Source organism: Sinocyclocheilus anshuiensis, unplaced genomic scaffold (genome assembly GCF_001515605.1).
Source record: "Sinocyclocheilus anshuiensis isolate Anshui unplaced genomic scaffold, SAMN03320099.WGS_v1.1 scaffold438, whole genome shotgun sequence".
Lineage (NCBI taxonomy): Eukaryota > Metazoa > Chordata > Actinopteri > Cypriniformes > Cyprinidae > Sinocyclocheilus > Sinocyclocheilus anshuiensis.
Genome location: NW_015546118.1, coordinates 1,050,937 through 1,066,671, shown reverse-complemented (window position 1 = coordinate 1,066,671; position 15,735 = coordinate 1,050,937). Strand labels below are relative to the sequence as shown.

The following is a 15,735-nucleotide window of genomic DNA, read 5'->3' as shown; positions in this document are numbered from 1 at the left end:
TTTATATAATCTATATAATATTGCAGCTTCACCCTCTATTGAGTGCCTGGCTTTCATTGATGTTGAAAAACATTTAATTGGTAACAGTATATAGTATTGTGATTGTTTGAAGAAACTTGTTAAATCTGATATTAAAAGAGATAAGTTTAATAAAGTAGTTATATCCAAATATGATCCAAAGTAACTAGTAACTCGCTACTTGAGTACTTAAGTAATTATTTCTATAATTACTTGGACTTGAGTACAGTTTTGAGATACTCTGCCCACCTCTGTTCATAGGCCATTAAATTTTCTCTCCAGTCCAAACAGAACTTCTATTGAAACAAAGCAAAAATGGCTTGTACCATATCGACATCAGAAAACCAACATGATACATGACCTTTCCATACTCAATTCCATAATCTCAATTACAGCATCTTAAATGGTCTTTTGAAAACCTAGTGAGCTCCTTAAAGGGGTCATATGATGCGATTTCAAATTTTCCTTTCGCACTGGATAGCTGGCCAATCAGAGCACACCTCGCTTTTCAGACCGATGAGCTTTGAAAAAATTGACGCGTTTCAAAAAGGCGGGGCATAGAGGAGAAACAATAATGTACAGTATGTGGAAAATAATGTGTTTTTTTAACCTTAAACCGCCTAAACACATTTCATTACATCAAATACACAAAATAATGTTCTTTTTAGCAGCATCATATGACCCCTTTAAAGACACATTAAGCAACTTAATTATGCTGCCTGCTATAATCACTTATTTTGCATTAGTCAGATTCTAATTCTAATGAACCATAATGCACTGCAACAAGCTCAATGAAAAAGATTTCAAGATGGCACTACAAAGAAATATTGATTATTAAAAAAGAAAAACACATTAAAATTAGTCATTTCAAACTCCACCGACTAACATTACAACTACACTACTGTTCAAAAGTTCAGAGTTGGTCAGATTTTTTTTACTGTTTTTGAAAGGCGGCTGCATTTGTTTGTTCAAAAATACAGTAAAAACAGCAATATAGTGAAATTTTATTACAATTTAAAATAACTGATCTTTATTTTAATATATTTTAAAATGTAATTTATTCCTGTGATGGCAAAACTGCATCATTAATCCAGGCTTCAGGGTCACATGATCCTTCAGAAATCATTCTAATACGCGGATTTGCTTTTCAAACATTATTATCAGTGTTTAAATCAGTTGTGCTGCATAATATTTTTGTGGAAAATAAAACTATTCCTTGGACGTATGCATGTATACCTGAGTTAAATGTGTTTAGATCTTCGTCCTCTTCATCCAGACAGAGAACAAGCTGTTCTTCAAAGACCTGACAAACAAGACGAGAAAAACACACTCACACACCACAATTCAGCCATTTTCAAGAACGAAAACAGACCAAAATAAGAACACAGGCATAAACATCTGTCCATTAGCAAACAGAAAAACACACATATGGCAGGTCTAAAGAAGACTAAGTGATCCATTATTGTGTTTCTGATTCCAGGAATTGACTGAGACACACTCACACACAAAAATAACTCCACTCACACTATCCACCAGGGCTTCATCCTCGATTCTCAGTTGGCTGTTAAAATCTGAGGAGCAGAAACAACAAATACAACACAAAAATTGATTTCCACTTGTACACGATTGCCAACTTGAGCACAAACAAGCCTTTCTGCTGGAAAACCGAGACACCTATCACCATGGTAAGCAGTGACAGGAAGTGTCTGCACATTAAGTTCACAGGGTCACAGAGGCTAACCCTGCTGAGGCTCCTGCTGTCAACACAACAAGCTGGCAATCTCTCTGTCTCTTTACAGCATTTACATCACGCCGTTCCTTCTTGATCTGTCGAACTATAGGCAGATTATTTCTCTCATTTTGTCCTCTCTTACCCCTCCCAAACATATAGTGTCTCTGTCTCTCGGCCCACCCAGGAGGAATGTGTCTCCTCATACTGGACATGTTTGGGAAACCAGCCAGAGGTCCCTCACAAAGACTGCTCTGTGTATGTGTGTGTATTAGTGTATGTGTACTCCTCATCCCACATTCTACCACAATGTCCTCCTGACTGAGCCAAATTCACCCAATGTACTCTAACAACCCTGCCAGACCTAACTCACAGTGACAGACAGAGAGAGAGTCGGGTGTGGGGAGAGCTGGGGTCAAGAAGAGGGAAAGGAACAAGAGACAAACAGAAAAAGAGAAAGTGGAATAACAGAAGGAGGATTGAGGTTAAGTGAGAGCCAGAAGAGAAGTAAATTTATCATATCAGCAGGATGAAACGTGATAAGACCTTGGCGAGAGCAAAATATAGAAACTAGCCATAAAATAAACCCAAGACAGGAGGACTAAAATAAAGTGAAAAATAATAATATGAACATTATGGCCAGAACTGATCTTGTGGAGTTTGAATTCTCACCACACGGCTTATATCTAATTTCCAGAAACACACAAATATCAGTTGAAATCCCAGACTGCTGCTGAAAATTTTAGTTTAATAGTTCAGATTGAGTTTATTATTGCTAACAAGGGTAAAAACAAAACAAAAAACTGACAGATATTTTAGTCTGTGTATTGGGGTAAAATGCATAGAAATGAGCTCTGGCTTACCTGTGTCACATACATCAGATCTGTGTATGTCCTCTTCTGACGGCTCACTCAGTCGCCCCACCTGTAACGTGTTAAACTGTCAGGTCTGATACAGAATCACATTTGCATTTGACATCAATAGAATGAATAGCTGTGTGGAATGAAGTGGATTGCTGATCAACCTTTTTGGTTTGTGAATAATTCACATAATGGTTGTAATTAATCTGATCTGATCTAACTATACATTGATGCTTTCCCATGGATTTATACACATATGTTATGGAAATCCCAAACACAAAGTCAACAAAGCATTTTAAAAATCTTATTTTAAGAAAAATTTAAGGGGGTCTGAATACTTTCCGTACCCACTGTACTACATTCAAAAGTTTAGGGTCAATTAATGCTTTTATTCAGCAAGGATGCAATCAATCAGAAGTAAAAGGAATAAATTACATTTTAAAATACATTAAAATAGAAAAATGTAAGGATTGTTCAAAAATATTTTTACTGTATTTTTGATCAAATAAATGCAGTCTTGATGAGCATAAGAGACTTCTTTCAAAAACATTTAAAAGCCAATCTTAAACCTTTAAATGGTACTGTACATTTACTTATTAAACTATGTAAAATTACTTATAAAAACAGTTTAGAGAACCATCACAGGTACATGAGTTACAGCACTTGTAATCTCTCTAGTGATCTTGTTCTGTCTGCCAGCAGTTGTTATATGAGAAATACCAGTCTGCTGCTCAAAGCAATACCTGTAAACGATACTGTAAACTGCAATAAAAGTTTCCAAAGTTATGACTTTAGTCATTTATAGACTCATAAAACTCTGTTTCACACATCATTCTCCTGTAACCTGCTCTTAGAGGTTTATGATGAAAAATGAAGAGAGGGGTGGACAGCTGAGAGGTGTATTTCAAACTGGGGATTATTTCACCTGGTGTGTTAAAATACATTCTCTTCCATAACATATGGTAAGCACATAAAATATTTAATCCATAATAAAATGAATATTAGCCATATATTTACTCAGAATACACAGATAATTTTGAATTCTTTTGAATAACTGTCAATAGAGAGATGATTTTGGGGTCCAGATGATGTATTTACAGCATTTACCAGCAGAGGCTAACAAGTCTATGCTAACCAGCTGAACCTTGAACCTTTGATCTGAATCACCAGCAAATTGGGGGAGTGTTTGAAATTTGTATTTGAAAGGAAATTATAGTTTCCTTTTAACTGGTAAAACTTTATAAGAGCAAAAACCAGAAAATAATCAGAAAAGCTTATTGTGAAGCTTAGTCAAAAATCTTTTTTCTGTTCCTTATACACCTCTTTTTAAGCAGAGATTAACCAATGTCCAAGTTTTTCAGAGAGTCACTAACAGTGAAAATCAAAAATTTGAAACCAGACTGTTTAGGCTAATCTTAGTAGTTATTTTCTTCTGTCTTTATTGCTATAAATAACCACTACATTTAAGTAAAAATAGTAATTTGATCCTCTCTGTTGTTTTTGTTGTCTGTTTTTTTTCAGTCCTTCCTTTTGCAAACAATAACCATGAGATTTCCACATTCTTTTTATAGCTCTACAATAGACAGGAAGCAAAGAAAGAGTTTCCTCGAAATTTGTGTTCAATGCAGACTCACCCTTGCAAGTGCATCTGGCTCTCTGCTCTTCTCTCTGTACAGCTGGATACTGTGCTGTGCATCTATATGTGTGCTGTTATTCACAGTCAGACTAATAGATTCGGTGACAGGGCAGATACGAAGCTGGTAAGAGCTGTCTGTCCATATCTGACACATCCACACTGGCCTCCACGCACTGCAACTCGAGGGACTGATCATAACACAGTCATAAGACACATGAAACTCAGCCCCTACTGTACACTGGATCAGTGACTGAGGTGACACATCAGTGATTAATGGATCTTTTTCACATGTAATCTAATTATAGTGTATTGTGTCAGGCTGGACGGAGTGACTCACTCTGTTAGAGCGCTGATGAGCGTCGGGTCTCCGCGCTTCTGAGCCAGCGTGAGAGGACTATGGCCTTCCTTGTCGACTATGGGAACCATCTTCTGACCTTCAGACTCCAGGAGGAGGAAGTGACTGAGGTGGGGGAACCCCATATGTATGGCCACATGTAGAGGCGTTGCCCTGGAAAGGAGATCTAAAAGAGACAGAGAACGATAAATAATCAGACTTGGGAAACTTTTTCCTAGTATAATTTTTTATATTTATAAAAGAGGTTATTTTTCTATTTATTTCATTTCACTGACAAATACAATAAAAAAACTCTCCCTTTCCTATTTTGGGAAAAATTAGCTATTTATGAGGTGTACAAGCATAAAAGTAGTGTGTGTAGGCAATATGACCAAAATCTAATATCACGATACGAGTAATTTCGATTTCACGGTAACAACATATATAACAATATAGTTATTTTTGCTTTAAATAAGGTCTTTATGATATCAAAATTTTTGATACCATAGAAATTTCATAATTCTTGTCACCAGTGTCAATATCACAAAAAACCAATACTAGCCTTAAAAAAAAAAAAAACTCCAGCTCACTGAGGAAAACAGTAAGTGAGTAAATAAGAATAATAAACTAATTACAAGCAATAGATTAAAAAACTACAGTAGAACAAATAAATAAGAATGCTACATACATTGTATAAAGTAATAAAATGTATAAAAACACTGCATATTCTTCACTGTGTAAACTAAATATATTTCTTCTTATTAAAGTTACAAAAGTGATTTACTCAAGAGCAGTGAGAGATTTTCTCTCTTTTGTTAGTTGATTAACATGATGAATGACAGACTGCAGGAATATTAGACTGCTATCACTTTAAGAGCTGCCTGGATCCAATATACTGTTACACATTTATTTTCTTTCTCAGTTAATAGTGTCTAGCGGTATATCACCCACCCCTATGTGTAGTAGGCATGATATTGTAATTTGTAGAGAGAGTGTGTCATGCTTTTCAGTGATGCATGGCAAAGTTCTCTTTAATTCCACCCCCAGATTTAGTTTATTGCATAACATCATTTCTTTTTCTAAAATCATTCATCTTTTTTCCCATCAATAAATATTATTCTTATTGAGGAATATACGGTATATTAAACCACACACAAATTTCAATAACTTTTAATATATTTTAATTAGTTCTAACAGAAAGCCTTTTGCATGCTCCCATAGGGAGATTCTGTCAAATAATAATAATAATAATAAAATCTCCACAATTATAAGAAATCAGGAGCCCATTTGGCATATTAGTGTAAAAGTTCTAAAATACACACAAGATGTTGTTTTGTTATTTGTATGCGAGCCCATCTGTGCTTTGTGCTCTGTGTAAACAAGCAGCAGTCTGATAACAGGTATAATGCTGTCTAAAAAAGTAATACCTTGTGGACATCCACATTGATGGCTTAGAGTTCAAACAGAAAGCTAATCTCTGTGTGGTAGACATCTGGTCATAAACATGTGGTAGGGTGACAAACACTTATGGCAAGCACTTTGCACATGGTCTCTCTATATGTATAATAAAGGGGTGATAAAGACAGGGCCCAAGGGTTGAATACGGTCCATGGAGGAGTCCAGTCAGCCTTTTAGACGATTTGAAGAAATTTATTTTTTATTCAATCCGGCCTTCAAACTACAATGAATGTGGCACCTTTTCTGTTTTGCACTTTATTGTTTTAGTGTTTCCCATAAGTGTGCGTGGGCCTCAGATATTTATTGTGTAGAACCTGCTCATCAGGTTATCACGATACTCCGCAAACACAAATTCAAAATGATTTTCATCAAGTAGACTCATCATAAACAATCAGTTCATCTTCATATGAATGAAATTCAGGAGGTTCAGGATATAAAGAATCAAGTGGATAAAGCCTTGAATAGGTGTGGGATTATTTTCTTTGTCCTAGTTCAGTGGAACTGAGGACAAGTTACTGGGTGTTGACAGACAAACTAAAGAGGGGACTCTAAACTGGACTGGTGTGTTTGTAAAATACTGCACACACATGCACAGTAATTGATTGAACAGATGTCTACGACTCTTTGCTCATGCTGATAGTGGTAGTCGAACTGCTGTTTTGATTTAAAAGAGAAGTGTCAGCGAGGTGAGGCAACATTTCCATAGCCAAATCACACTGCTCTCAGTTTTCTGCAAGCACGTCACTTATATATTTTGCAAGAAGTTGCAGAAACCGAACCAGTTATTTGTTTGAGAGATAAAGGATTGCTGTTGCCTGATGTTTGTTGGTGGCATTTCTAAAGTGCAGCATGCTAAAGCTGTTTTTCTCAGCAAACTGCCAACAACAATAGTTCTCAGGGGAATGCAACTAATTTAAAGGATTAGATAAACATATTCATATCCAATAACTGAATGTCCAGGTTGTTTTGATACACTTAAAACAAGCAGTAACACTTGTGAGATAAATTGCTGTTACTTTCCCTGCGACTAACAAGAATGTTGCTAAAGAGTGCTGTCATTAATTAAAGCTGACACGCTGTTCTTCAGACAAAGCAATGAAATGAATGCTAATTCAGCTGTCCAATTTACCACAAATAATCGCTAGTGTTATGTAAGGGGCCCCGTGTGCACTAGAGACATTCTTTAAATCTCTCTCCATTCTCACTGCTCAAGAAATTAGTTAATGTTCCATGATGGAACGGGCACTTTATCCATTCTCACTCAGACATACTGTAACTCCAGACCATAACAACGACTACACTGCACAGTATTTCACACACACACACACACACACCACACACACACACACACACACACACACACACACACACTTATTTATATATAAATATACATTACATTATTTATATACACTAACTTATTTATATATAAAACATCAATCTACTGTCCATATTAAAATATTGCTATAATCAAAAGAAGAAACTATATAGCATTATTATTTTCATTCCAGAATATTCTGCATTGAACATTTTTCTTATCAATATGCATGTATAAACCAATAGGAATTATATTTATTTTGTGTAAGATTTCCTAATTCTGAAGATTTCCTAATTCTACTGTACTTAAATGAAGCCAAACATAAGAAAAAAAAGTAAATACACACAAATACATTTCAATGCAATATTTCAATATATAATTCAAACTGAACACACCTATTAAAACACTTTTAAAGAAACATAGATCATGTATGTGAAATAAAATATTCCATGAACAATATTAATTAATTAGTATAGAAAACAGTCATTTTGAATTGTAATAATATTTGTGACCCTGGACCACAAAACCAGTCATAAGTAACACGGGTATATTTGTAGCAATAATATTAATTTTTTATTAGTAATATGCATTGCTAAAAACTTAATTTGGACAACTTTAATGGCGATTTTCTCAATATTTTAATTCAGATTCCAGATTTTCAAATAGTTGTATCTTAGCCAAATCTTGCCCTAGCCTAACAAGCCATACATCAATGGAAAGCTTATTTATTCAGTAATAAAACATTGAACATTTTTCTTATCAATATGCATGTATAAACCAATAGGAATTATATTTATTTTGTGTAAGATTTCCTAATTCTGAAGATTTCCTAATTCTACTGTACTTAAATGAAGCCAAACATAAGAAAAAAAAGTAAATACACACAAATACATTTCAATGCAATATTTCAATATATAATTCAAACTGAACACACCTATTAAAACACTTTTAAAGAAACATAGATCATGTATGTGAAATAAAATATTCCATGAACAATATTAATTAATTAGTTAAACGGCTATGCTAAAACTGTGCTCTGGCCAACAAGACTAGTCAAATTATTGTGCACTATTTTAGTCTATATCACTGTTTGTTTATATTGGCTGTCTATCACATGAGAAGCATGTTCCTAACACTCATCCTGATAACCTGCTCTGACGCAACAGTGTTTCCTCAAATTGGAAATCCCCATTGCACAAAAAAACTAAGATGTGGATAAAAATCCTAAATGTTTTTTTCTTTTTAATTTCAAAATATTGACCCTTATGACTGGTTTTGTGGTCCAGGATCACACACACATATTATATATATATATATATTATGCACAGACTCATTGGCCGAGGACCCTAAAACCATTCACTTTAATGAGTCTAGCTTCTAAGAGAACACAAAACACTATTACTTAGAGTTACTCAGTTGTAACTAAAGTGCTGTTGAATTTAATCCTGTGTTCCACTAACGAGCCATAACAAACATGGTGCAGAGCTCCATACATCTAAACCTGTCCAAAACAAAAGTTAGTTATTCACCCACATGGATAATGCAATCAGAATGTAATTCATACAGTCCACTCAAGCAGTATCTTAAATGGCAATGGCACATCTGTAAAGATCACAAGAGGCTCTAAACGTTTCAGAAAGGTGATCTGTGTTTCCAAAACATAAATCACATGAATAAAATGGCAGTCTGGGTTATGGTGCTTTGAAGTGCACTTTTTTCTGAGAACTAATTTGTTTGAAGACTTTGCCCAATCTATTTGTACATAACGGTCAGAATCTAGTGTAGTAGACAGGAATGAAATAAAGGTTAGCAGTAACGACAAAGTGAAACTGACTGACCTTGCTTCTCCCGTCCAGCTTGGCTGTCCCATCCCAGAAAGTGCAAGTTAGCCAGGGCCTGTGTGATTTTTTCATCAACTGCACTGTGTTGTCCCACCGTGCATCTGTGCTCTGGATTAAACTCTGATGTTCCTGAGGCTTCTCTCTGGCTGAAATTCCCCTGTTCACAAATACTGAGCCCCTGTTCTGCTAGGCTTTCCAATCGAAATAATTCCTTTGGATCGCAAACCCCATCTGTCCCATGCTGGCCAGTCTGGTCTAAATGGTTAGTCTCAGATGAAAACATTTTCTCTGGGCAGAATTTCCTTAGGATATCCTGATAGCTGCTGGATGTCAAGTTCATGAGCTGCTCCGCCACCTCTTGTGCCTCATCCCATATGTACTCCAGAGAGAGCTGTCCTGAATTGCAGAGGAGGCTGATGGGACTCCCGCTGTCCCTCGAACAGCAGTAGACCTCCACAGATACTTTCTCTGGAACATCGTGGCCTTGATGGAGAAAAGGTGAGAAAGGTTCAAATATGTTAAATGATACCTCTTCCATCTGCTCATCATGAACTACATTTTGATCATGTTTACGTGGTTGTCTAATCACACTGTATTTGCTTTATTTTGTTTGTTTCCCTCAACGTTCCCCGACAGATGCTCGGTCTACTTTTTAATATTTTGTCATTTGTCTTTTTGTTTAGCTTTGTTTTACATCATCTTAAACTAAAGGCTGCTGAAGAAAGGACAAGTCCTTTAATATGTCTGAAAAACTAAAAACTAGAGTAATATTTGTACATCACAGTATTGTCTTGTGTTACTGTCTTGATTCAGGTCACATGGCAAAACACAAAAACAGGATGTTATGAACACTGGAACTTTATATTATAGGAAGAAATCAGGCACTGGCTCATTTTTGCTTTCACTGACACGTAAAACCATCAGGTAACATAAGCTCATATCTTTATTTCATTATGTTTTAGGACTGAACTGTTTCTTTCAGGTATCTGTTGCCTTCTAACTATTTGTTTCCATAGAAACACTTATTCACTAACATATACAAACAAGCACTACTATTATACAGCACTATACTTTTCCATGGCAACAGGAAATCCCCTTACAGTCCTGTTCACACCAAGGACAGTGAACATAAAGGTAACTATAACTATAAAGTTTTAATAATCATTCTAATTCTATGAAAATAGGTAAGACCACACCACAACTATAACAATAACAACACAGAGCAACAATAGCATTGGAATCATGTTTCCAGCCAATATAGTTATTGTTATAGTTATCAATCTTGCAGGCCTTTACACATTCAAAGAAAATTATTGCTCTATATACATCTATTATACTCTGTGATTTGTTTAGTGTCTCACCAGGCACAGTGAATTTAATTGAGCCTTGATCCTCGGCCCTGTGAGCTGTGGTTACATGGTGAAGAGATGAGCCCACAAGGACCACATAGTAGTCAGCTTCTTCCTGAACACTCGGCAACACCTGCAGCTTCACACAGACCTCCACCTGACCCTGAGAGAAAGACAATTACATCCACATTATGATTTGTGTTACACACCGTATGCCATAATGAATGTGTCAAAAAATTTATTTTTAAAGCCAAGACAAATCTTTGAAAATGGCGCTTATTATTCAGGCAAATAAAGTTTAATGAAATGTTAGGTTAGTGAAAATGAAAATGAAACTAAACAGAGAAATAATGACAGAGAGAGAAGAACGAGAGAGATTCTTGTTGTTTTTGTTAATATTAGCTTGCTAATGCTGTTAATATGATGTCTGGCACTGCAGTGGTGAAGTACACTGAAGACTGAGACCGTATGAGAGTTGAGTTGGGCAATCCAGACCGCCAATGTCTTTGATTTGGCAGAGTTAGATGAAAAAGGAGGGTATGAAATGTTTTCTATTATCTCCAGCCATTTTCACTTGTTCACTGAATACTGGGCTCCTCCTGTACAGACTTGTTTGCATAAACATTTGGTTATACCACAGCAAAGGACATAGCTAAATCATGATGTAAATTTAAAGCAAAAAAAAATAAATAAACACCCACCGACCCACAAATCAGCCCAGCTCCTAAGGCCTTAGCCATGATTGTAACACAGAGAAAACAAAAATAACACTTAACAGAAGCTGTCCTAAATCCTCAAACTCATGTAGGTAGTGTTACTGCTGCATAATGCATAATTGGACATTTTTGTTTATTTAAACTATATTAACTAAGCATTTTATGAAAAGGTGTACCTACTTAACCATATATTGGGGACAAACTTGTACCCAGAAGTGAGCTAAATCTGATAAAATCCCCTAAAACCTTGTCTTCTTGTAAAAACAGTATAAAAATAAAGTAAATGTTTTTTTTTTAATTATTGTAAAAATGCAGAAAGTTTTCTGTTTAGGTTAGTACTAGGGTGTTGTTTAGGGTTAGGGTATAGTATTTATAACTAGCTGTATATAAAAACAAAAAGAAGTCTATTCAAGGTCCCCATCTAGACAGCAAAGTAAACGTGTGTGTACATGTTTTTCTATACTGGTGGGGACTTAAACCTGAATACACACCAACTCATGGGGACTTGTGTCACTGTGGGAACCTAAATTGAGGTCCCCATTGGTACAGAAGCTTATAAATCATACAGAATTCGTTTTTTTGAGATTGTGAAAATGCACAAAGTTTTCTGTGAGGGGTAGGTTTAGGTGTAGGGTTGGTGTAGAGCGATAGAAAATACAGTTTTTTACAGTATAAAAACCATTATGCCTATGGAGAGTCCCCACAAGGATAGTGAGCCAGACACGTGTGTGTGTGTGTGTGTGTGTGTGTGTGTGTGTGTGTGTGTGTGTGTGTGTGTGTGTGTGTGTGTGTGTGTGTGTGTGTGTGTGTGTGTGTGTGTGTGTGTGTGTGTGTGTGTGTGTGTGTGTGTGTGTGTGAGTGAGTGAGAGAGAGGGAGAGAGAGAGAGAGAGCAGTAATTCTTCATTTAAATTGTATCTGAAATCTACGCCAAGGCTGCATGTTTATGTAAATGGGTCTTTCTGATCTCAGATGCAGCTGTTGCAGTTCAACAGTACCGTCAGACTGACACTATGAGAGACAAATGAAAATGAACTGATTGTGCTGGTATTGAACCTAATTATAAAGCAATTTCTTTACTCTGAAATAAGCTTCTAAAGGAAGTGTAAACAAAGTTAAAGTACCAATGAATTTCAAATATGGGAAATTGATAAAATGTTGTTTGTTTATTTCATACTGGGAGTCTTAACTGCTGATTTTTAGATTGTTTAAACGAAGTAATTAGGGTGATTAATCAGAGGCTGGACTCATTATCAAAAGTATGAGGTCATGCATCTTGATTAGTACGGTGCTCAGCTCTATTGTTTCATTGAATATCTACTATGAGTAGTTTTTTTTCCCCTCCAATCAAAATATGCAAAAAAATTTGACTGATCTCATGGAAAAAATAGATTCATTATTTTAACTTTCATTATTTATTAACAAACATTATAGGCCTGATGTTTAACAGATCAATGGTTCAAGAATATTTAAATAAGTTTACAAATAATGTATATGGCTATTTGAATTTAACATGACAGAATACATGTTGTAAATGCTACTAAATGAACTGTATAGTGAAGTGTTACCATCTTTATATTCATGTCCAATACCGTACCGTACTACAGAATGGTATGAACACAATAAACAAAGAACAAATGTGCTAAATGCATGAGAAGAAATAAAGAGCCACAAAATCTCAAACAAAATACATCCAGAAGCATGGAAAGTTATCCTAAAATAATACAGGGCCACTGTGTATTTCAACACAAGCAGACAAAAAATAACAAATCCATAAGCACAATCATTCATCATCAATGCAGGCATTCATACACACTTACCAACACACACGGCCCATAGACATTTACCCATAATTCCACGCTCTGATTTCATTAAACAGACCCTGGATCAAAGAAACACCCCGTAAAAGAGGGAGGTGAACAGTAAATTCAGTCTCGCCGGAGGCATGCGTGTGACAAGGCACTTTTCTCTTTCTCCCTCCATTCAACATAAAGCCTCCGTTTGATTGTTTGCCTTCCTTCACCAGATGTCTCCCTCACTTCCTCTCATTTAAGAGGCCCTGCAGAAATAGTGATGGAGGGAGAGAGGAGGGATACAGAGCAGGTTTGGTGTGGGAATGAGGGAAAGGTAAAGTCTCTCCTATTTTCTCAAGCTCTGTATAGTACACATAGGGATGAATGATGAGCATGGGATTCTCTCTGCTCCTCCTCTTTTCTTTTTTCACCCTGTCTCTCAGTTGTGCAGATTGACAGCGTTCCTCTGTCCTGCTGTCATTTCATAGCAGTAAAACTCTCAAGTCCTTAATCTAACAGATCCAGCTTTAATTCTGCTTGCAAACATTATGGGTATTGTGGCCAAAATCTTGCATCACAATATGAGTCATGTTTAAAAATGGTTTCTATTTTAATCATCATGTGGTACTTTCCATTTTTAGATAACCCAGTAAAGTAAATAATAAAAACAAAAAAGGTAATTGATTATTTTCTTGCTTTATTTGGAAACTAGAAAAAAACAAAAGACAAGATTATTCATAAGACATGGATAACTCTGATATGAGTGGAAAAACAGCTGCTTTATAATGGAACACTTGAGTTAATAAAGACTCCAAAAAAAAAGTAAATAGGTACATATACACATACATGTGTATGCAGGGCAGTCCTTAGGGGGGTGCAACTGGTGCGGTCGCACCAGGCCCCGCGCTTGAGGGGGGACCAAGGGCTCCCTACCCGCTCCCTACCTCGCACGGGGCCCCACGCCAACTAAGAATGGCCCTGTGTATATGTATTTAGAATTTTTTTTTTTTTTTTTTGAGGCAAGACTACACAAAAACATTTTAAAGATGATATATTTTTGGAAAACAAGCCAAAAATACTGATTTAGAAAATGATGCTATAGTCACATCAACAATATTTACTAAACCTCATGATTATATTTCAAATATTGTATGCAACAGATGGAACAGAGCAGTTAGCAAGTGTATATTTGGTCCTATGTTTAGTCTTGTTGTCATGCTGGCTTATAAATGAAGAAAAGAGAAGAAGCTGAATTACTGCGGCTGCTTTTTGGATCAATGAGGGGATGTTATTGTCTCCAGCACCTGGTTGCAGACAAGTTCAGAAAAACACCTCACTAATACACTGGTCCCTATGGACGGCATGTGTGTGTTTCCTTACCGATGACATAACCACTGCCACCTGAGAAGGGTGTGTATGGGTTCTCATGTTCAAACAGGATTCATGGCCAAATGCATGTTTAGGTTAGCATTGCTATTGAGTAGTTATGTCTTTCTACCATCTTTTCAGATGTCTGTGCATCTCACAGTTTACATCATCTAGTCTGATACACAACATTTAAAATGTAACAAAATAAAGCAAATTTTAAACACTTGGAATAAAACCATTTTAGTCAAGGCATTCAGAAATAGGTGCAACACTAAGTGATCAAAGTCTGAGGAATTTTGTTTTAATTATTCCTGTTTCTAACCAGTAGAGTTAGTTTCAGAACAATGTACCAAAGCTTTAAAACCAGAAACAAACATATTTACTGGAGGTTCAGTCAATTACATGTCTCATCAAGGATGGGTGATACCATTATTATACACCAAAGCAAACCTACAATTAAACATTACATTTTACGGTCATCATTTTAACATTTAAATGTCTACAACTGCAAATTATAAAATGTTTTGTTCATTTATCAACAGAATTTGCAGAACATGATCAATGTCTTAAAACCTTGATGAATGAACATGAATAAACATGTTTTATACAAACTTAAAGGGGTTATATGATACGAATTTTTCCTTTCTCTTTGGAGTGTTACAAGGTCTTGGTGCATAAAGAAGATCTGTAAAGTTGCACAGACTAAAGTCTCAAATCCAAAGAGATATTCTTTATAAAAGTTAAGAGTCAACCACGCCTACCTAAAACGGCTCGTTCTAACACGCCCCCACATGTCTACGTCACCATGTGGGAAGATTTGCATAACGCCGCCCAAATGTTCACGCAAAGAAAGAAGGCGTAACTTTTATTCTCGCTGTAGTATTGTTGCTGCCGCCATGTCGTGAAGACGCTGTGTTTCGTTGTGAAAGCGAAACTACTTTGTTTGGCCTTCCAAAAGAGAACGATATCCGCTTCGTCATGCCTAGAGCTGACCCGTGCTGGTCGCTGAGGAAATACATCAACTTCGCGCTGTGGATCGCCGGATCGGCTTTCACCGTGGACGAAGTGGAGTCCAGCGCGGGGTCGTCACATATGGTTGCCGCAAGTCCGCCAGCCGCCGCTCACTCTAGCCGCCGGCCTCTGCTCACTCTAGCTGCAGGCCTCTGCTCACTCAAGGCCGCCGTGTGTGACGCTGTGTTTCGTTGTGAAAGCGAAACTACTTTGTTTGGCCTTCCAAAAGAGGACACGACTAGAAATCAGTGGTTAAGTTATATTTACAACACTGTTCCAGAACAGTTCAACCCAAATATTCAGATGTGT

The 15,735-nt window shown here is 36.4% G+C and overlaps 1 protein-coding gene across 3 annotated transcripts in view; it reads right to left on the bottom strand.

Moving 5' to 3' along the window:
* arhgef28a (Rho guanine nucleotide exchange factor (GEF) 28a) overlaps positions 1 to 15,735 on the bottom strand; it is a 62,241-nt gene that overhangs the window by 36,424 nt on the left and 10,082 nt on the right. For all 3 annotated transcript variants that reach the window (XM_016502790.1, XM_016502791.1, XM_016502793.1), the window contains exons 4-10: positions 10,553 to 10,703; positions 9,189 to 9,674; positions 4,581 to 4,764; positions 4,242 to 4,431; positions 2,611 to 2,671; positions 1,543 to 1,589; positions 1,255 to 1,321 (exon numbers count right to left, since the gene is read on the bottom strand). In XM_016502790.1, coding sequence (XP_016358276.1) covers positions 1,255 to 1,321; positions 1,543 to 1,589; positions 2,611 to 2,671; positions 4,242 to 4,431; positions 4,581 to 4,764; positions 9,189 to 9,674; positions 10,553 to 10,703 — 1,186 coding nt within the window. The remainder of the gene's footprint in view (positions 1 to 1,254; positions 1,322 to 1,542; positions 1,590 to 2,610; positions 2,672 to 4,241; positions 4,432 to 4,580; positions 4,765 to 9,188; positions 9,675 to 10,552; positions 10,704 to 15,735) is intronic.